Source organism: Haliotis rubra, unplaced genomic scaffold, assembly GCF_003918875.1.
Source record: "Haliotis rubra isolate DU_JTF1 unplaced genomic scaffold, ASM391887v1 Scf840, whole genome shotgun sequence".
NCBI classification, from domain to species: domain Eukaryota; kingdom Metazoa; phylum Mollusca; class Gastropoda; order Lepetellida; family Haliotidae; genus Haliotis; species Haliotis rubra.
Window position 1 is genome coordinate 155795 of NW_025767569.1, and position 22101 is coordinate 177895.

The 22101-nt window shown below is 40.5% G+C and overlaps 1 protein-coding gene across 7 annotated transcripts in view; it reads right to left on the minus strand.

Moving 5' to 3' along the window:
• The window catches only part of LOC124262497 (receptor-interacting serine/threonine-protein kinase 4-like), a 108719-nt gene that overhangs the window by 19068 nt on the left and 67550 nt on the right, over positions 1-22101 (minus strand). For all 7 annotated transcript variants that reach the window (XM_046697010.1, XM_046697011.1, XM_046697009.1 and 4 more), the window contains exons 6-8: positions 3990-4018; positions 3708-3759; positions 3109-3174 (exon numbers count right to left, since the gene is read on the minus strand). In XM_046697010.1, coding sequence (XP_046552966.1) covers positions 3109-3174; positions 3708-3759; positions 3990-4018 — 147 coding nt within the window. The remainder of the gene's footprint in view (positions 1-3108; positions 3175-3707; positions 3760-3989; positions 4019-22101) is intronic.

A 22101-nucleotide genomic window follows, 5' to 3' on the forward strand; every position in this document is an offset into this window, starting at 1 on the left:
CTGGGGAGGTGGAAGACTCATGGTACGGGGTGGCTTCAGCTACCACCACAGTACACGTTTACACGTGTTTCGTCAACGTGACTGCTGTAGTCTACAGAGACCAGGTCTTTCAACACCACGTTGTACCGCTCTTCCAGGCCCAACCTCAGCTCCAGACGTTCCAGCAGGACAATGCTCGTCCTCACACTGCACGGGTCTCTATGGACTTCCCCAGAGGGAACAACATTGCTGTACTGCCTTGCCCCACTCTGTCCTCGGATATGGCACCAATCGAGCATGTGTGGGATGAAATTGGTAGACGGATACAGACAGCTGCTCAACCTCAAAACCTTAGAGATTTGGAAGTCAGATTGGTCAGGGAATGGAATCAAATTCCCCAAGCCTTCTTTCAGACACTTGTTGACTCGATGAGACGTCGTTGTGCTGCCTGCATTGCAGCCAATGGTGGTCACACGCGCTACTGATTGACACACTGTTTCGTGACATTTTTGGTGTGTGAGGGTGGAGTGACAACATATGCTTTTACAGTAAACTTGAGTGTTGTTTTCACCAGAGACCATGACTCATTTCTTCAACAATCACTTGTCTGTTGTTTTTTCGTAGTGTTAAGATTGCTTGTTCCACAGATTCAGAAATATTCACATTTCTAAATAAACTTGCGTTTCTTTTGCGGTTCAGTATATATATGTATATATATATACAGTTGTCTACTTGTCTATATATCATTGTTTAACTTCCATAGGTAAAACGTAAAAAGGGTGCAGGTGTGTTCTACCCAAATTGTAGATCCCGTCGCACACAATTTGAATACCAAAGTCAGTGTTTGCTGCCTGATGTCACACAACAGTAAACACCTGCAAGGACAGACAATCAAGGGATCGAAGCACCAGACACAACAATGTTGCTGAAATAAAAACGATGTGTTGGTTTGGAATAATGTTGAATTACCTACAGTACTCCCACCATACGACGGCGAACTGTACACAACTGCGTCCTGACAACACATTCTAGCGACAGCGTATTAAGTGGTATTTCGTGAAACAAATTATGGTATGTCAAGTTCAAATCACGTCGGCCACAGTGTACAAATGTAGACATTTTGCTTCTAGTGAAAAATGGTCTACCGTTAGCACTTACTACACACCCAGTCTGCCTCAACATACACTTGACAGGACACACGAGAGAAAATTATAATTTTTTTTAAAGACTTGCTGCCCTCATAACTATGTCCTTCAACTTTATTAATATTACATGGCAACCAGTGTTCGATATGCTATAATGTCAGTGTTACCTTCGGTATCCAGAAACTCTGTGTTCTTTGGAGAGAGAGTGTGGTTGGAACGTGAAATATATAGACAAAGGGTGTGTGTCAGAAACTAGACATTCACACTAGTTATGTTTGCCCGTAAACACACTTGGAGTACACGAGTTCAAATAGGGAGAACAAACGAACAACGAATCACAAGAAAGATAATACATATTACAGTTAGAGTCACTTAGATTCTCCACTGAACGTCATCTCCCTCAAATTCAAACATGCTATCTGTGTTTAGGGAATATACACATTGTCGCTCAATTGTCTACAACCATATTGTGTATGAACGTATATTGAATACAGTTCAGGTCATTGACTGATTCTGTCATTAGCTCGCCTGTACCCTCATAGCGTTATCGTGTAATACCCTTGCATTGATGTAAGTCGCCTGTACCCTCATAGCATTATCGTGTAATACCCTTGTATTGATGTAAGTCGCCTGTACCCTCATGGCGTTATCGTGTAATACCCTTGTATTGATGTAAGTCGCCTGTACCCTCATGGCGTTATCGTGTAATACCCTTGTATTGATGTAAGTGGCCTGTACCCTCATGGCATTATCGTGTAATACCCTTGTATTGATGTAAGTCGCCTGTACCCTCATGGCATTATCGTGTAATACCCTTGTATTGATGTAAGTCGCCTGTACCCTCATAGCGTTATCGTGTAATACCCTTGCATTGATGTAAGTCGCCTGTACCCTCATGGCATTATCGTGTAATACCCTTGTATTGATGTAAGTCGCCTGTACCCTCATAGCGTTATCGTGTAATACCCTTGCATTGATGTAAGTCGCCTGTACCCTCATTGCTTTAGCGTGTAATACCCTTGTATTGATGTAAGTCGCCTGTACCCTCATAGCGGTATCGTGTAATACCCTTGCATTGATGTAAGTCGCCTGTACCCTCATAGATTTATCGTGTAAAACCCTTGCATTGATGTAAGTCGCCTGTACCCTCATAGCGTTATCGTGTAATACCCTTGCATTGATGTAAGTCGTATCAAGCATCCCTCCTTAATTAGGAACTGACTTAAAAAAACGCAGAAAAATACTGAAGGCGAAAAATATCATACCACAGTAGGTTTGGAAGTGTCATAAGCGAGGGCAAGGTACTGTTAATATTTAACAATGAAAATCTCAGTAATTGCAAACATTTTAATGACACCATCACAGTTGTTACTTCTTGATGTCAAGATATTTTCACATTACATTCAATATATTTCTGTAACATAAATGTATGAGTCGGTAGTATTTCTCAAATAACCACCAGTTAAATCTTTAACCAACCCATGGTTACATTACTTTGCCTCTGTCGATTTTCTGTATGAGTCGGAGATTTTTCAATAACAGCCAGTTAAACCAACTTTGCCTTCCCTATTTTGTATCTGAGATTATTAGGGGGACGGCTGACCCACTGCATCAATGTATACTTGTGCTAATTTCATGTCATTAATATATATCTGCCGGACATTCGCCACAGTATGTACTGGCTTCATAGTGCACGACTTTGTGTCTTTGAAGTGTTTACTTCTGTGAAGATCCGAAAGCTAAAGATGTAATTCCATCTACAAGCAACCAATATGTGAATTTGTTGAAAGTATATATATTGTTGTGAGCATCGCATACACATTTATATAAATATCCATGGTAAAAATCAAATTCATAACTAAGAATACGGATGTGTATTGTGATTAGAAGCTCCATTAACCAGTTACAATGCTCTGTCGGAATAACTTACTCCAGACACACCCATATTATTGAACAACTGTTCCTGATCACAGCTTGTACTCACAGATTCCACTGCTGTCCGAGGGTTGAGGAGAACCAGACATCATCTTCCGCATTGACATCATCATCTCTGAAGCAAACCGAGGAACGTGGGAGAATCAATGGTGCTTAATAGCAGCTAAAAGTATTTATCTATATACTATATTCAAACCTCAAAGCCTATTTCTGGCAAACTACATTCAGCTTAATGGCCCAGTACACATAGATTCCATCATCAGTTTCATCATGTGTTTTTTTAACTATTACAAATTGTAGCTATATATTTTTTCAAATGAGGTCCTGTCGGATGGCCTTTAATGGAGGCCGCTAATCACAGTGCAAGTGTTTTTTTTCGACCATGTTAATAGCTTTCAACACATTTGGTTCTTATTTCGACGTGTAAAATAAATTTGCGGACATTTTTCAGGAAAACACTTGACTTGCACTTTGATGTGTTTGTGAAGGGTGGGACTATACGCTGATCTTTTTGCAAACACCTGGTATCACTTTGTGATTCATAAACACATGATATGTGAATAAATAGACTTTACTTTTGGCAGCTATTTCCCATGGACATGGAAAAGGCTTTCTCGCTTTTATTCACCTTCCAATCATACGACGTACCTTTCATCTCCTGCATTTCATTCATCAAATTTGCTTCCATGAGGTGGAGAAGCTACAATACACATACAGATTTCATTAAATGCAAGTGTCTGCATTTCATGGACATGTTTTCAAACAATGAACGTTCCAAATTTATATATTTACAAACACGTTCCGAATGCGTAATTACATAAAGGAGACTCAATTATATCGAGATGGTTGCGTGTGTTATTTGTTAAAGACAGAAACGTTCCCAGGTTGGTAGCTGGCCAAGGTCCTGATAATCGAATGTGTTACGGGTACCTGTGTATCCTGACCACCTCGAGGAGAACCTAAAACGAAAAGATTAAATGATATATACATACAATATATAAACTGCTGTGTATGGACATATCAGCAGTAGAATTTGTCATGATTCACTAAATCTGTTTATCATCAAAGCAACAGCTATGGCTATGTAATAATGTATTTTGTTAATATTATTCTAGGTGGCTACATCACAAGCACATGAGTCCCTAGTATGGTGATCTACCTTCAGTTGTTGGTGGTCTATAGTCTATTTTTATATTGTGTTGTCCTCTATAGTTAAACTGTTTTAGATTTAATTGCTTGTTTTACATTTGTATCTGTGATATTCTAGTTGGTTTACTGTCCATCGTTGACAGGATTTTATACTCTATCTTTAAGTATTGTTAATCTTTATGTTGTTTTAGTCACGATATGGCTGAGATATTGCCAAAGTGACTTTAAATTTTAACTCACTCCCTCAATCACTCACAAGCACATGACTGGTTATCATTGTCAGGGTATGCCCACTCATATTAAAATGATTACCAAACTCTGACACCTTCAACCCACAATGCTGAACATCGGGCAGGGTTACAGTAACACGTTTAATGTTTCTTTGCAAGACGAGACCAGAAGACACATTGTCATCTACATATAGATAACAGAGCCAAATGTTCATTAGAGATAGTCAAGAGCATTACGTTCCATTTGAGCTGGAATTGCTGCGCATCGGTCGCCATGAAAACCTTTGGTTTGTTACCTCTTAAACAGATTCAAGTGATATTATTAGTGGAAACCCAACGTGAATTTCAGATTCATTAGTTCAGAATGTTTAGGAGAACATTGTATTTTACAAAGTCAGTTAATGCACGTTAAATAAATAAAGAACCATGATCAGAGGTAAAATTTGGATTGTTGCGTTAGGCGCCACGTCTACCTACATATATGCCCTTAATTTGTCGAACAAAACTGTACAGTAATAGCCCCCCAAAAGATGTTTTAAAATTATTTTATTGATACAATTGTAAAGCTTATGGTTTTATCTGAGGGTAATCTGGCTTAAAGAATGAAGTGGCTATTGCCCGAAAAGTAACATAAATCAGAGCTTTAACAATTCACCATGAAAACATAAAAATTGGAAGTTTTCAACTTATAAGGGATGTATGCTAATGTTTTTCACTATTATTTTATGATTGAAAACGGTTTTAAAACGCTTCTTTACTTCAGTAAAAGTTTGACTTTTGGAGCATGCTAATATACCCTAAATCATAGAACCAATCATGTCATCTAATTTGCAATTTGTTTAATATTATGATGATGTTTTTTTGTTAATTGTGTCACATTAATTAACTTTTAGTCATGCGCTGAGTATGGGTCTCAAAAGTTTAGTCATGCGCTGAGTGTAGATTTGAACTCGCATCTTGAACTTAGGCTATGTAACTTTACCTGTTAAGAGTAGGTTGGAGCTACTTCCCTTTGTTTTGCCTACGTCGGAAGACACTTGTGACCAACTCGTGTTATTCCGGGACAAGCCGAATAGCGAAGGTTACGGACAGGGGCGAGTGGTGACGAATATGGGGTTCCCCGTAATTTCTAAACAGGCGTTATGTGATCTAAATGGTCGTAGCAAGGCGTGGATTGGCGCTGGAGCTGCAAATGTCGAAAACAGTATAACAGGTATATAAGGGATGGTTGTTGAGATGAATGGGGGAACTAATACTACCTTGGATTTACGCTCATCTCTCTGCTAACATCAGCGTTGCAACACTTACCACGCGGACTCGTCTACATACAATTCTACCATGCCTTCAGTAAATACTGAATTGTGATTGGTTAATCAAAGTCATTCAGAGGCATATAATCACGTTATATACCTCTGATTTTCCAACACAGTATGTATTTTTATTAATCGTTATAACGCGGTTATGACAAAATGGAGATAAACGCACTGTGTTGGAAAATCAGAGGTATGGCATAAATCTATTATAATTTCGCTATATAGACCATTCTTAATGCGACCTCGAGGTCAAATCGAAAGCGAGGCTTAAATATGTTGACCCAACCTTGAAAAACCTCGAAAAGGAAAGATTACTGCTGTGTGCCTTTGCGTTGGAGTGATAAGGATTTTACAGTATCTTTTCACTATATTCCCAAGAATATCATAAGAAGCAGTTTTCTGTATCAGTGAAATTTGATTGGCTGCAAATCAAAGTAACATTTCAAGTACATGTATATGCAGGACACACATGCTGTTAAAAATCTTAAATATGTACTTTCAAAATTACTGCATGCTGACTAGTACTTCAGGGATACAGGACATATTACTGGACAATCTAATTACAACAACTGACACATATTTAGTGTTTAAATATCCATTTCAGATGCTGCTAATTAAGAGTCAGAGAGCATGTCACCAGCTCAGGAACCTCCCATAAGCAATCTACCACAGTCACCATCTCAGATACAGTAAGAATGTCAGATCGTATTAAGTTAATGACATGGTTTTAAAGAATTTAATACAACTGAACTTTATTATGCTATGTTATTTACATATAAAAATATTGATTGCCCATACTGTCTAAAATATGAAATGATGTTAGCCTCTACTCCTTGATATATATTTGTAATTCCAGAGATATATTTATTGTTTGTCAGGTCGAAGAGATAATAGTGATGCTTTACAATGCTTATATTACAGTGAAGCAAAGAGTGATACAGCAGCCACTGACCCCAGTCCTACATAGAACAACTCCATCAAAAATTACATGAACAGGAGAGGCAACTCAAGGAAAAGGTTGACAAAATAGAAACATTGAACAGAAAACTTGAACTTTAAAAGTTTGGACTTTGTAAATTCATGTATGATGATAAAAAGTGATTGAACAATTTACAGTATTCCATCATTTCAAACATTCGCACTGATTAGCTGGAACTTTTTCATTTGTTGAATATCTTCCAAGGTTTTGTGAAGTACCTTGCCCAAACAGCACAAGAATTGGCAGACATGAATGTAAATGAAATTGTTTCATGCTTTTGTGTAGTGTAAATGATGGATGAAAAAAGAGAGAGCTGTAATACATACACATTGATGGATTTAACTGAATAATAGAAAGGTATTTCATAATGGCATAGTTGTAGATGTAACTCATTTGCTGCTGTTTAATTAATAATTGATGAAAAAGAATGTATTTCATCCTGTTTGAAAAGAGTTAGTTGGGAACCAGAAAAACCAGGTAAGAGATTATGATAATGTGTAAGGGGAGAAAACTATGATAAATTATGAATTGATCCAGCTGTAATTGTTGCCATTCATGTCAGACTAATCTAAACAGATATTTCTATCAACATAAATATTGCACCCAATATATACTGAACTGCAAAAGAAACGCAAGTTACTATGTTCAAAACATACGTTCCAAATGAAATCCTTTTAGGACAACAAAGTATACCATTATAGAACCAAGCATTCGAAGATGGTTTTGCCGTTGTTGCCGCTTATTCTTGACCATATCGCCCAAACGCAATCATTTTCATGTTTTTCGTGTTTTTTTGCATGAAGTTTTTGTGTTTCACACAAAATGCATGCATTTCACTCCAATTTGAAGCTTTATAAGGCAGGTCATTCAAAAAACACCATAGAACACAAAATTGACTGTGACAACGCGGAGAAAACATGCCACGTCAAACTGAACAGCAACGAGGAATCGCCGTTGGAATGTTGCAGACCGGATCCACACCAACTGCAGTGGCCAGGCACTTCAGATGTCACGTGACAACAATCACAAGACTATCCGCAAGGTATCGTCAAACCGGTAATGTTCCAGACCGACCACGTTCAGGACGTCCCAGGGTAACAACGCCAGCGCAAGATCGTCACATCCGGGTTACTCATCTGCGTAATCGACAGCAACGAACAACACGGACGGCTGCAACCATTCAAGGGCCACAACGTCACATCTCTGCAGACACTGTTCGTCGTCGTCTGAGGGCAGCAGGGATGAGATGTCGCCGTCCTTACGTCGGACCGATTCTGACGCAACGTCACCGCCAAAATCGTTTACAGTGGGCGCGACAACACCAGCGTTGGCGACGTCAACAATGGCAACAAGTGTTGTTTTCTGACGAGTCCAGATTCAACTTGTCCCACGCCGATGGCCGATAAAGTGTATGGACACGACGTAATGAACGTTACGCCAACTGTTGTGTTGTGGAAGCTGACCTCTGGGGAGGTGGAAGTCTCATGGTATGGGGTGGCTTCAGCTACCACCACAGAACACGTTTACACGTGTTTCGTCAACGTGTGACTGCTGTAGTCTACAGAGACCAGGTCCTTCAACACCACGTTGTACCGCTATTCCATGCCCAACCTCAGCTCCAGACGTTCCAGCAGGACAATGCTCGTCCTCACACTGCACGGGTCTCTATGGACTTCCTCAGAGGGAACAACATTGCTGTACTGCCCTGGCCCTCTCTGTACCCGGATATGGCACCAATAGAGCATGTGTGGGATGAAATTGGTAGACGGACACAGACAGCTGCTCAACCTCAAAACCTTAGAGATTTGGAAGCCATTTTTGGAGTGTGAGGGTGGAGTGATAACATATGCTTTTACAGTAAACTTGAGTGTTGTTTTCACCAGAGATCACGACTCATTTCTTCAACAATCAATTGTCTGTCGTTTTTTCGTAGTGTTAAGATTGTTTGTTCCATAGATTCAGAAATATTCACATTTCTAAATCAACTTGCGTATCTTTTGCGGTTCAGTATATATAGAAATCACCAGGAACTGAAGGTAGGGCACCATACCAGGGGTCATGGGGACTTACAGTACTATATATAGAGAGATCACCAGCAACTGAAAGTAGGGCACCATACCAGGGACCATGGGGATTTACAGTACTATATATACAGAGATCCCCAGCAACTGAAGGTAGGGCACCATACACGGAACCATGGGGACTTACAGTTCTATAGGTAGAGAGATCACCAGCAACTGAAGGTAGGGCACCATACCAGGGACCATGGGGACTTACAGCACTATATTAAGAGAGATCAATAGCAACTGAAGGTAGGGCACCATACAAGGGACCATGGGGACTTACAGTACTGTATATAGAGAGATCACAAGCAACTGAAGGTAGGGCACCATACCAGGGACCATGGGGATTTACAGCACTATATATATAGAGATCACCATCAACTGAAGGTAGGGCACCATACCCGGAACCATGGGGACTTACAGTTCTATATATAGAGAGATCACCAGCAACTGAAGGTAGGGCACCATACCAGGGACCATGGGGACTTACAGAACCATATAAAGAGAGATCACCATCAACTGAAGGTAGGGCACCATACCAGGGTCCATGGGGAGTTACAGTACTGTATATATAGAGATCACCAGCAACTGAAGGTAGGGCACCATACCAGAGACCATGGGGACTTACAGTACTGTATATATCGAAATCACCAGCAACTGAAGGTAGGGCACCATACCCGGGTCATGGGGACTAACAGTACTATATATATAGAGATCAACAGCAACTGATGGTAGATCACCATACCAGGGGCCATGGGGACTTACAGAACTATTTATAGAGAGATCACCAGCAACTGAAGGTAGGGCACCATACCAGGGACCATGGGGACTTACAGCACTATATTAAGAGAGATCGCTAGCAACTGAAGGTAGGGCACCATACAAGGGACCATGGGGACTTACAGTACTGTATATAGAGAGATCACAAGCAACTGAAAGTAGGGCACCATACCAGGGACCATGGGGATTTACAGTACTATATATATAGAGATCACCATCAACTGAAGGTAGGGCACCATACCCGGAACCATGGGGACTTACAGTTCTATATATAGAGAGATCACCAGGAACTGAAGGTAGGGCACCATACCAGGGACCATGGGGACTTACAGAACTATATAAAGAGAGATCACCATCAACTGAAGGTAGGGCACCATACCAGGGTCCATGGGGAGTTACAGTACTGTATATATAGAGATCACCAGCAACTGAAGGTAGGGCACCATACCAGAGACCATGGGGACTTACAATACTATATATATAGAAATCACCAGCAACTGAAGGTAGGGCACCATACCCGGGTCATGGGGACTAACAGTACTATATATATAGAGATCAACAGCAACTGATGGTAGATCACCATACCAGGGGCCATGGGGACTTACAGAACTATTTATAGAGAGATCACCAGCAACTGAAGGTAGGGCACCATACCGGGGGCGATGGGGACTTACAGTAATATATATAGAGGGATCACCAGCAACTGAAGGTAGGGCACCATACCAGGGACCATGGTGACTTAGAGTACTGTATATATAGAGATCACCAGCAACAGAAGGTAGGGCACCATACCAGGGACCATGGGGGCTTACAGTACTATATATACAGAGATCACGAGCAACTGAAAGTAGGGCACCATACCAGGGACCATGGGGATTTACAGTACTATATAAAGAGAGATCACCAGCAACCGAAGGTAGGGCACCATACAAGGGACCATGGGGACTTACAGCACTATATAAAGAGAGATCACCAGCAACTGAAGGTAGGGCACCATACAAGGGACCATGGGGACTTACAGTACTGTATATAGAGGTCACTAGCAACTGAAGGTAGGGCACCATACCAGGGACCATGGGGACTTACAGTACTGTATATATCGAGATCACCAGCAACTGAAGGTAGGGCACCATACCAGGGTCCATGGGGATTTACAGTACTATATAAAGAAGGATCACCAGCAACCGAAGGTAGGGCACCATACCAGGGACCGTTGGGACTTACAGCACTATATAAAGAGAGATCACCAGCAACTGAAGGTAGGGCACCATACAAGGGACCATGGGGACTTACAGTACTGTATATAGAGGTCACTAGCAACTGAAGGTAGGGCACCATACCAGGGACCATGGGCACTTACAGTACTGTATATATCGAGATCACCAGCAACTGAAGGTAGGGCACCATACCAGGGTCCATGGGGAGTCACAGTACTGTATATATAGAGATCACCAGCAACTGATCTATTTGGATCCGTAAACAATACAACCCCACTTTGCCATTGTTAGAAGACTCTGAAAATTTACTTAGGTAAATAGGTACATACAGTTTTAGCACACAGCAAATGCTTATATGTATTTCTTATGCAACAATGAAGTTCTGTCCGTATTCTCAAAATAGTGTCGGCCCATAGGTTTTCACATGCAATTAAAATTGCATGCAATACAGCAATTAATACTCCCTTGTTGTAACCCGTGTTAGGTGGCATAAACCCTACACATGTTATTTGTCATCATTCACTTGATGGTCAGTTAATGAATTTAAAACTGGTATAATTACTGGTAACACCACTTAGATAACCCGACAAAGGTGCCCATTTTGCATTTCTTGTGTCTGGAGTAAATACTCAACATTATAAACATCGATCAAAGGATTAACCGATAACACGCTGATTGATTAATTACTTACACAGCGGATTATGTATGCAGATTTACTAATCTATACTGAATACACTCTGTCGTGTCTGTGTCTGCGTAAAACAACTTCCTTCTTTCGAAGGATTAACCGCCAAGACATTGATTGATTGCTCATTATTGGCTAACTAAATAACTTTTTTTTGTAAAGAATGGCAGACATTATGCAATTAGTTGCCAGGTATGTTATCTTAGGACCAATGAGACTATATACCAATGTGAAATACCTGAAACGATATATCACTTTTCGTTACATGTATTAGACTGTTAAAAGACACATCATTTGGAACAGCTGCAGGTGAATGGCATATCACTCGGTTTTGTGGATATTGATGGATACATTCCTCGAACAAAGTAATAGCCTGACATTGTTCTTATAACTCTAACTAGTTTTAATTTTAATAATTGCATTTTGTTTTTATTCATTTGTCGTAGCATTCCACAGAATCATTGTTTTCGTCGTGAAGTTATGAGACAGACAACATACACTAGGGCGTGTGTGCGAATTATGATTTACACTGGCAAACTATAAAATGTCTAGATATTCAAGTTATAAGTATAGACAGATCGCCTGATTTTTATTTAGTTTCAAAATGCATACAAGTATGATAATAAACTAGTTAGGATTATAAGACCAAATATAAAGACGCACGTTGATTAGTATCTACATACTGGTGAGTGGACTTTAACCACGTGACTGTAGCAAGAAATTTATTGCGCGGTATTGTCACTTCGACCCCCACCTCGCTTCCAAGGAAGAAATCGTTATGTTACAAGTTGTGTCATGCCAAATCCTGTTGGCCATGATTAAAATACATATTTACCTACGAGTAGAAAGTAGTTTTGATGAAAACAAACCATAATCTCATTAATTCTTTAACAGACTTTAGCCAGTGATGCTAGATCTTTGTGATGATGATAAATTAGTTTTACTGTTTAAACACCATGTATATTTCAGTGCCAAAACATGCTTTTATATCTTGCAAAGAAGAAAACATATTATACGGATAGATTTTACACTGTATAAACCTATATAATTATTTAGTATTTAGTATTTAATACATTAGTCTCTCATAACCCTTAAAGGGTGGCTCGCTTATATGCTATATTTTATAAATATATTTATATATGTATTTTATGTGAGGTGAGACTGAAATAAAATATCTGTCTGTCTGTTACGATTTTTTAAAAATGGCAGCGCCCTGTTGCGAACATCCGCCAGTCTGAGAATAAATGTTATTTAGGTTTGTTTTCACCGAGTTACAAAATCCAAACTACTTTCTACTTGCAGTAAAATATGTAGTTGATTGATGTCCAATAGGATTTTGCGTGACATATCTTATAACATAACAATTTCTCTCGTGGAAGCGAGGTGGGTGTCAATATAACACTACTTACAATATTATTGCCACTTCCACCACAACCTCGCTTCCGAGAAAGAAATCGTTATGCTTCAAGTTGTGTCATGGGAAATCTTTTTGGTCATCAATCATATATACATTGTACTACAACTAGTAAGTAGTTTTGATTCTTTAACTTCCGCAAAGCGATCTGAACACATTTAAGATATCGTTCCAAGCTTCCACAACGCTCGCTTCGCATTCACAAACATAACCCATTTAGCACGAACTACGGGGTCCGGTGGAAATTAGTGCATGGTGACACCATCACTCGACCCCCTAGGAGGGCAACGCAACGATTGACGGCAACGCAACGATTCGTTTTGCTTTCAGTAAGTTTCGTTGTTCAGACCATCTTTAATGTTGGAATATGGGCGAAAAGTATAAAACAACATGAGCGATTCTGCCCTCTGTGTATTGTACTTACCATTGAATCAGAGTACCAATTCTTTATTGAATGTCCATTTTACTGTGATCTGAGAAACAGCCTGCTCCCACAATACTACATAAATAATCCATGTAAAACTAAATTTATCAACTTATTATTGTCTTGTTTATATTTCTTGCATTGACAAAAAGAGCGAAGTTTTTGAATATAGAGTATGAGATTAAATGAGACATTGTACATATTAGCATACAGCTTAATATTATCTATTGCGCTGGATTGTATTGTCATCTTTATAATTGGATAACGGATCGGTGGCCATTGTACTAAATTAACTCTCACTCACTAGATATAAGCTTACGACGGCACACACTAACTAAACGTGACAAAATTCACTTTTCACCCAAACCATTGAACATTTAAAATGTGTTCACCACTGCAATTTCGACTAGTCAAGTCGATAATCCTTTTGTCAATCCCTTAAACAATCATTACTAAAACAACACCAAACATTAAAGACTACCGCCAGTCGCCTTAACGCCCCCATGAAACACTCACGCCACTATAGCAATTAGCCCATGCAGAACAATCATTTACCATCACCCACCAGTTATCTCCCCTTGCGGAATTTCCAAAATTGGAAAATTTTGGAAACATCATCTTTCCAAAAAGATGTTTCCAAGACATTTCCAAGCTTGTAAATGATGATTTTTTTTCCAGTGCTACTTCCACGATTTTACTTCCTCTATATTTTCTAACCAGTAGGGCTACACCACCAGAACCTCTATGACCTTCCACATGGTTTTGTTAGACTCAGTACAGCAGTGTAACGACTAATACTGAGCCCAAGTTTACTTAGACTTTTGCCGTAGCTGGATGTACGTAATTGGCTGAATCGTCACTGCAAATACCTAAATTATTGTCGGAAATGAATTCCTCCAGGATTTTACCTTTTTTATTAGTATGGGCACTTCCCCAAAGTGGGCTGTGTCCGTTCAGGTCGCCTGTGATAACACATGGCTTTGGAAGCTGGTCGTAGAGATTTTGAAGATCCCGTTGTCGAGTATTTCACAAAGGGGGAATATACAAGATGCACAGAGTCAGTGCAATGTGCAGGGTTAAACGAACAGCAACAGTCTCGAGATTTGGATTAAGTGGGACAGGGCTATGCAACACCCTGTCGCACCAAAATGAAAGCACCTCCTGTTGCTTATCTCCTGGAGGGGAGTCAGTGAGTGAGTTTAGTTCTTACGCCGCTTTTAGCAATATTCCAGCAATATCCCGACGAGGGACCCCGGAGGAGAGAATGAGTGGTAATCACTGTACTGTCGTAAATCAAAGTTATCTCTATTTTTAAGATATGTCTCTTGGAGACATAATGCTGACGGTCGAAAATCTTGAATTAGTAACTGTATTTCGTTATTTTTAAGTCCTCTGCAATTGCACTGAATTATATTGGCCAAATGAGTCATGGTGTCTCAATTGGCGATCGTTCTCGTGAATGGGAGGAGGAACCACTCATCCGCCTGTCCTGTGGAGTGAGCTCCATATCCAGAGGTCCAAATGAATTTTGAAGTGTCAGTAGGTGCTGGGTTTCTATTTATTTTTTACCTTTCCTCCGTTTTGATTGATCGGTGGCTGGCTGTGAACTGGCACGTTGCGAAGCAGGCGTTTGTGACGTTTCAGGCTGAACTTCAGTCTTAGACTCAGACGTCGACAGCATTACATGGGCAGTAGGTTTTGTGGATGGATAAGTAGTTTTTTTAGACGAAAAGACGTTTTTTTTCTGACACGATACGGATGATGTTACCACAGATCGAGAGACTGCAGCCGAGTAGGTTTTAGTCAATGGAGGTGTTATCTGAGTTCGAAATAGTTTCTTTGCCTCCAGGTAAGAGATATTATTTTGACACTTCATTTTCATGATTTATGATTCAGTTTTCTACAATGGGCAAGACTTGGAAGATGCAGCATGAGTGTCATTTCAATTGCAGCATTGGCAGTCAGTGCCATCGTGGTTGTCACCACAGCCATGACAGACAGGAGAGTTCCGACATGAGTTTGACCAATGGCCAAACTTTTGACATTTGTAATATCGGAGTGGAGTGGGGACATTATAGCATCGTCTTTCTTTATTGTGAAAAGCCTGACTGCAGTTACCGCCTGTTTTTTTCAACTCGGCGGTGATTTCATCCTGAGACATGTCGGACAGGCAACGAGCCCTGTCACGAAAATGCCTCGACACGAGTTTAGAGTTCTGTGCACAGACGCAGCAACCTCAATACTTGCAAATGATTTGTTTAGTAACAAATTGAGAGATTGTTGTCTCCGTGCACACTCCACAAGAAGTAAACCACTAAGCAAGCGGGGGATGTTGTTCACCTCACCACAAATCCCAGATACAGCTTTGGAAATGACAAATGGGTTTAGTTTGATTGGTAAAAAAATCAACAGCCTCGATCTGGGCACCATGAATCATCGTTAAAAGAAGTATTTCCAGATGAATCATCCAAATCCTCAAGACGTCTTTTCTTTTCGCTGCAAAATGAACCAGAATGTATTAGTGCCATGATGAAAGGAAACGATTCAGCACCCCTGCTCCCTACCCACCATGGGGTGTCAACAAGGACGGTGTCCAATAGCACCGGGTATGCAAGATGCTGACACCAGGGATACAGGGGTGGTATAATCCAGAGAATATTACTTGAATAGTTGCATTTATCTACTAATTTAATGCCAGACTGGTTCGACCTTTGACAAGAAATTGGAGACATACATTATACAGAGGCCAACATCACCAGATGGGCCCACGAGCCACCACCTTCTGGCATAGGACTCTAGGCAATTTCACACATAATATGTGCATTGAAAATCAAAATATCCAAGACCCAATAATAAAAATGTTCAAATTAAATAACTATGCACAAGGATTGGCGTGAGCAGCCGATTGATAGAACAGGGTCATTTATATCACCCGTCTAGGTGAAGTAAGGGGCGAAGTGGTTGTTGGGTGTGAGATGTAAACATGAGACGGATGGTCCCTTTAAGTATTGCGATACCAGTGCATCACACACGTGACACGATGAGCCAATCAGGTCTGAGTATTGTTAGCGGGTCGTCCGGGCTGCATGTATGCATCAGTCTTGTCTTGACTTCTGTCCTGTGTAGTCGTCGTGAATAAATGGTTTATGTGCCGGCCGGCCGCCTTGATTGTTATCCCTTACATTTGGTGGCAGCGGTAAAGAAAATTGAAGTTACAACAGATGAAAACCCGAAGTGTGAGTGAAAAACTGACTTTATTTGTTATTATCGTCGCAGTTTTTGTTGAGTGTGCCACACGGAGGGAGGTCAAGATGTTCGTCCCGAAGGGAGAGAATGCTGTTGGCTCCCAGTACGCTGACCAGTCGTGTACTTTCGGAGGAGGTTTTAGAATGCCAGTTTATGATCCTAAGCAAATGACTTTTTTCTGCATATATTGATAATATCTACGAAATAAAAACCTGGGGATTTGGTTGGAGTTCATGACAAAAACTTCTTCTGCCACGGTGTCATTGTGCTGAGTGTTTGGTCTCTGCCCCCCTGAATCAAAATCTGACTTTGAAACTTTTAAGAAGCATTTTATAAAAGAAATTGACAGAAGTGTTGAACGTAAACAAACTGCAGCTAGTGATTTCCATACTTTGTCACAGAAGGTTTCTGAAACCATTGATGAATTTGCGCATCGTTTGTCTTTAAACGTACACGAGGTTTATTGTCATTTGCTAAATCAAATAAGGAAGAACTATGTTCTCACCGTTTCTATGATGGTCTGTATTCCAAATCTGTACAGGATCATTTACAGGTCAATGTTTGTCAGCAAGCTAAACTGCCCAAATTTGAAAGTCTTGTAAACATCACTCGTCGCCTGTAAGATACTTAGTCCCAAAACAATTCTGATAATTCTGCAGTTTTGCGTATTAAGTGTTCGTTTTGCAAAAAAAACTTGGTCATAAAGAGAAAGAGTGCCGTACAAAAGGAACACGGTTCCAGGCTCCCAGTGCCGTCAACCACCAGACTCCCGTCCTCCACCGATACAGGGGCGCAATCCACGGCAAACAGGTTGGTGGACCAAATATACCCCCGGGTCCACACGGGGGTTGAAGAGCTGTTAGCTCTGAACCAGCACCCACCATGAGGAGGTGGCTCTTCACGGGTGCCTGGGATTTATGTACCCTCTCAGGAGGCCTATAATTGTACAATACTTTGAGCCCCATTCGAGGATACGGCTCTTAACAATCTTAGCTGATATTATAAACTACGAATTATAAAATAGTTATCTAATTAAACAACTTTAATCAAAATTTATCTAATAACTCTATTTCTTATAAAATGGCAATTATTAACTTTGAATTAACATTACAAAGATCCGTGAATGTTGGAACCTTAAAATAGTTATCCCTTGTGATGAAAATATCACTACAATCAAGCAGGGCATGCCTGAACATGATTCTATCATCGCAGGGGATACAAACCGGAGGATCCTCGCCTTTCAATAGATAGTCATGAGTATATCTTGTATAACTAATGCGAAATCGTCACATAACGACCTCTTCTAATGACTAACAACCCAACTTCTGGGATGAAAAGTGGTATCCCAATTTTAAGAGTGATGCCTCAGCAGAAGAATCGGCCTTTGTGTGAACAGAAATTCTAACATGGCTGGTTAACAGAGGACATTGTCGTAGTGGGGTGTTTGTAATCATATTTAAGATCTGTTAATACGGAGGTTGCCTTAGCTGTTAAAATGGAGCTGTTATCTATACTGAGTCAAAAAAGAAACTTCACAAAATGTAATTTGAAAAATGATGAATAATTTTTCTCTGATGATACATCTATGTATCCGAAATGGGATAAATATCTTTCGACTCTAGAAAAACGTTAGCAAAACCCACCCAAACCCATCCATTCGTCATGCAAATGACGTTAGTGCCAAATCAGGTTTTGCACGTGCAGTCGATCACGTGATCTTCGCATCGAAGTTTTCTTCATATGCACGTGTTTGCACTGGTCTCAAGAATTGAAAAAACACTTTTTCAACCACAGTTCTAACGGTACTTGAAATGCCACGATTGTCAAATGTGCAACGTGAAAATGCCGTTGGCATGTTGCAAGCGGGAAGATCAGTTATTGACGTCGCAAGAGCAATGGGATGCAGCCGTCGTACTGTCGACTTGCGAGGTCGTCTACAACAAACTGGCACCACTTCTGATCGCCCAAGGTCGGGTCGTCCACGTGTGACGTCACGAGCAGAAGACCGTCAAATCGTCCTACGGCACCTACGTTACAGATTTCTGCCGGCTACACGAACCAGGGCTGAGATGTTTAGAGGTCGACTGTCCTCACAGACCATTCGAAATCGGTTGCGGGCTGCCAATCTCCGTTCTCGACGTCCATATTGTGGGCCAATATTGACGCCGTTTCATCAACGTCAACGTCTGCTGTGGGCCCAACGTCACGTCCGATGGACCCAGAGAGACTGGAATCGAGTCGTCTTTAGCGATGAATCCAGGTTTACCCTCAGATTCGCGGACGGCAGGCATAGAGTCTGGAGACGACGTCGTGAACGGTATGCCCAATGTTGTGTACAGAAAGTCAACAGATTCGGGGGTGGAAGTTGCATGGTGTGGGGTGCTTTCTGTGGGAACAACCGTTCCCGACTTCTGGTCATCCGTGGAACCCACACAGCTGCTGCTTACCGCGACCAGGTGCTCACCGCTGAACTCGTTCCTTTCATGGCGGCTCATGGCCCAGGTCTACAGTTCCAGTATGATAATGCTCGACCGCATACCGCGATGTTGACACGAAATTTCCTTCCAAACGCTGGAATCAACGTCATGGACTGGCCATCGAGGTCCCCTGACCTTAATCCAATAGAGCACGTTTGGGATGCACTTGGGAGAAGGCTTCGTGGTCTTAGGAACCAACCTCAGAACTTGGAGGAACTTGGCGCTGCCTTGCAAGAGCAATGGCGCAGAATCGCCAACCACGTGTTCACAAGCATCAGGCACTCGACGAGGAGATGGTGTTTGACAGTGGTGAATGCGCGGGGCGGCAATACACGATATTGAACAGAGAAATTTTGCATTTATATTCTTGTGACTTGACATTCTGTATACCCATGTTTTGGAACGGCGGTGTAGCCTAATGGAACTGATTATGGCACTGTCAGTGTATCGAGTACATCACACAGATCTCAGCAATGAAATAATAACAATTTTACAATCTTACCATCTCTTGTTCTTTTATAGTGCCCTGACGAAAGAATGTGAAGTTTCCTTTTTGACTCAGTATAGTAATCTAGAATATTGTTCTGGATCTAATGACGGTGACACAAGTAACAGCGTCACCATTCATGGATTCATCTGTTAATAAATAAATATATATTACACTTACTTTTTATTTGATTAAATCATTGCCCTATACTCTAATTCATTTGTTTCTGGTTTTTAACGTATTCAGTGTTAGACTTGTGGCCTCACCCATTGCTAAGGAGAAAAAAAGAAAATATAATTTCTAGCTCAATGTTAGCAGCAGAAAGGAAAGGATTAATTCGTATTACAAGCGGTGGAACAAGTGAATATTTTGTATCCTCCTGGAGAGTATTAATACCACAATTGCGTGCATGCTTGGCTTATTAGATGATAGTTTTTGACACGGTGCAAAGGCACATCTGCTTCAACGTAAAGACTGGAGAGGAGAAAGTCTAAGACCTTAGTGGTGGATAGAATCAGTTATATTGAAACCAGTCAGAATGAGCGTGAGAACTGAGGTACTTTGATAAACATATATTTTCGAGTACTTAAATCGGTTATGGCATCATATGACTGTTCAAGAAATCATGAAAAATATATATCGTCATGTTGAATCTACAAAGAACATAACTAACATACTTTTGTTGCCTAATTTGAATTTCTTTAATACGGATACGGCCATCAACGATTCAAATACACACACGTGCGTTTGTCACATAACGGTTCTCGTGCTTCCAACTGAGTGTTTTCTCGGACGATCTTGAGGGCTTGCTTTTCAGATTTTGCGTGCCACTTTTCCTTTGATTCATGTAATTATTGACAGTTACGGGTTTCACATAACATATTTCTATGTACCTAAGCAAAGTATACACCTTGAATACATATCACTTCACTAGGCATATTTCGGACAGTTTATTAGCTCCTTCAGAAGTTGTCAGCGTGTTCATTGTAAGAAAATCCCATTAGCTATTCTTTAGGAATACATATTCGGATAAAGTGGTAATAGCTGGTAATATAACATTAGAATATGTTTTCATCAAATCATCATCACCAACATCATCATCATCATCATCAATGTTTTAAACATATTAAATCTTTCATAAGGAACAATTTTAGAGTGCGCCTGTAATGTTAGCATGTTGGAATTAAACAGCAACAGAATTGTTTAACTTGTTTGAGTTCATACGACAATATGAAATCCTGCCAGAGGGACTCGAGTCGGTATTTGGCTTGACCCGGAATAACACGAGTTGGCCACGAATGGCAAATACTTGTCATCTTGTAATGTGAGGTGGCCAAGATACCCATACAAGAAATTCGGTCAGCAGAATAACTTCTGAGCAAGGAGGCTCCAAATCGAAAATTCACGATTCTTCGAGCATCCGAAGCACCCATTGACGTTTGCTATGTTTGTCTCATCGTGTAGGCAAATCTATTGGCTTTTAATGATTCTGAAGTTTAATGGGGGTATATCCCAAAAAAAACATTGGTGAAAGGAACTTGGTGTGTTGACCTCGTTACACATCTTTCCTTTAACATAGTGCCAAAACCCCGACAGTGACAACAATCATACGTCCAAAGGTTTCAAAGTTATGATCTTCTCATTACCACAAGATGCGTTTTGGGAGAAATTTAAGTGCAAATATTTGTACATTATATACTGAGAAATTATTCTCATAAATTGTCTATTCATATCATGACTATTGAAGCTTTATATAAATGAATCAATTTAGCTTCACACACCTTTTTAATCGAAGACTATTTGTTGTTTTATTATGGCTAAACATCAGTACAATCGCCAATGGATGAAGGGATGGTATAAATCCAGCTAGGGTCCATGCAGGTAGCCAACGTACTGTAAGTCACCATGGTCCCTAGAGTGGTGATCTACCTCCAGTTGTTGGCGATCCTCAGCTTTTTTTATATTGTATCGTCCAAATTTGAAATCCTCTTTTTGAGATATATGCTAGTTATATTTCATATAACTGTGATATAATAGTTGGTTTTACTGTCGACTGTTTTTTTAAATGTGCTCAATATATAACTGTTTATAACTATACTGTAAGCCATTAAAAACGCAATTGGTATTTGTTGTCCTGAAACTCACAAAAGTTCTATTGAAGATTTGTGCCTGCGATAGAGAGGATGTAGGGATAAAAGGCTGTTATTCTGGCCAATTTCGAGTTCGAGTCCCGGAGCATTCCTCTCACATGAACTTTGATACTTAAAACTGAACCTTTGACATTTCTCGTAAACACAACCACATTCATGAAACACGGTGTGCACATGCATTACCTGCACCCAGGCCCTGTAAAAGCACAAGGCATTGTGGAACTCAATCACTTTGAGAAAATGCCAAACTTGACACAAGACGAAAGGAATCAGGTTATCGGTATGGTCAGCCAAGGTGCTTCAGATGTGATGATTGCAAGGCACTTTAATGTGCATCCATCCACTGTAAGTCGACTCAGACAACGTTTTCGGGCTACCGGAAGTGTTGCTGATCGTCCGCGACCTGGCGCACCACCTGTGATAACAGT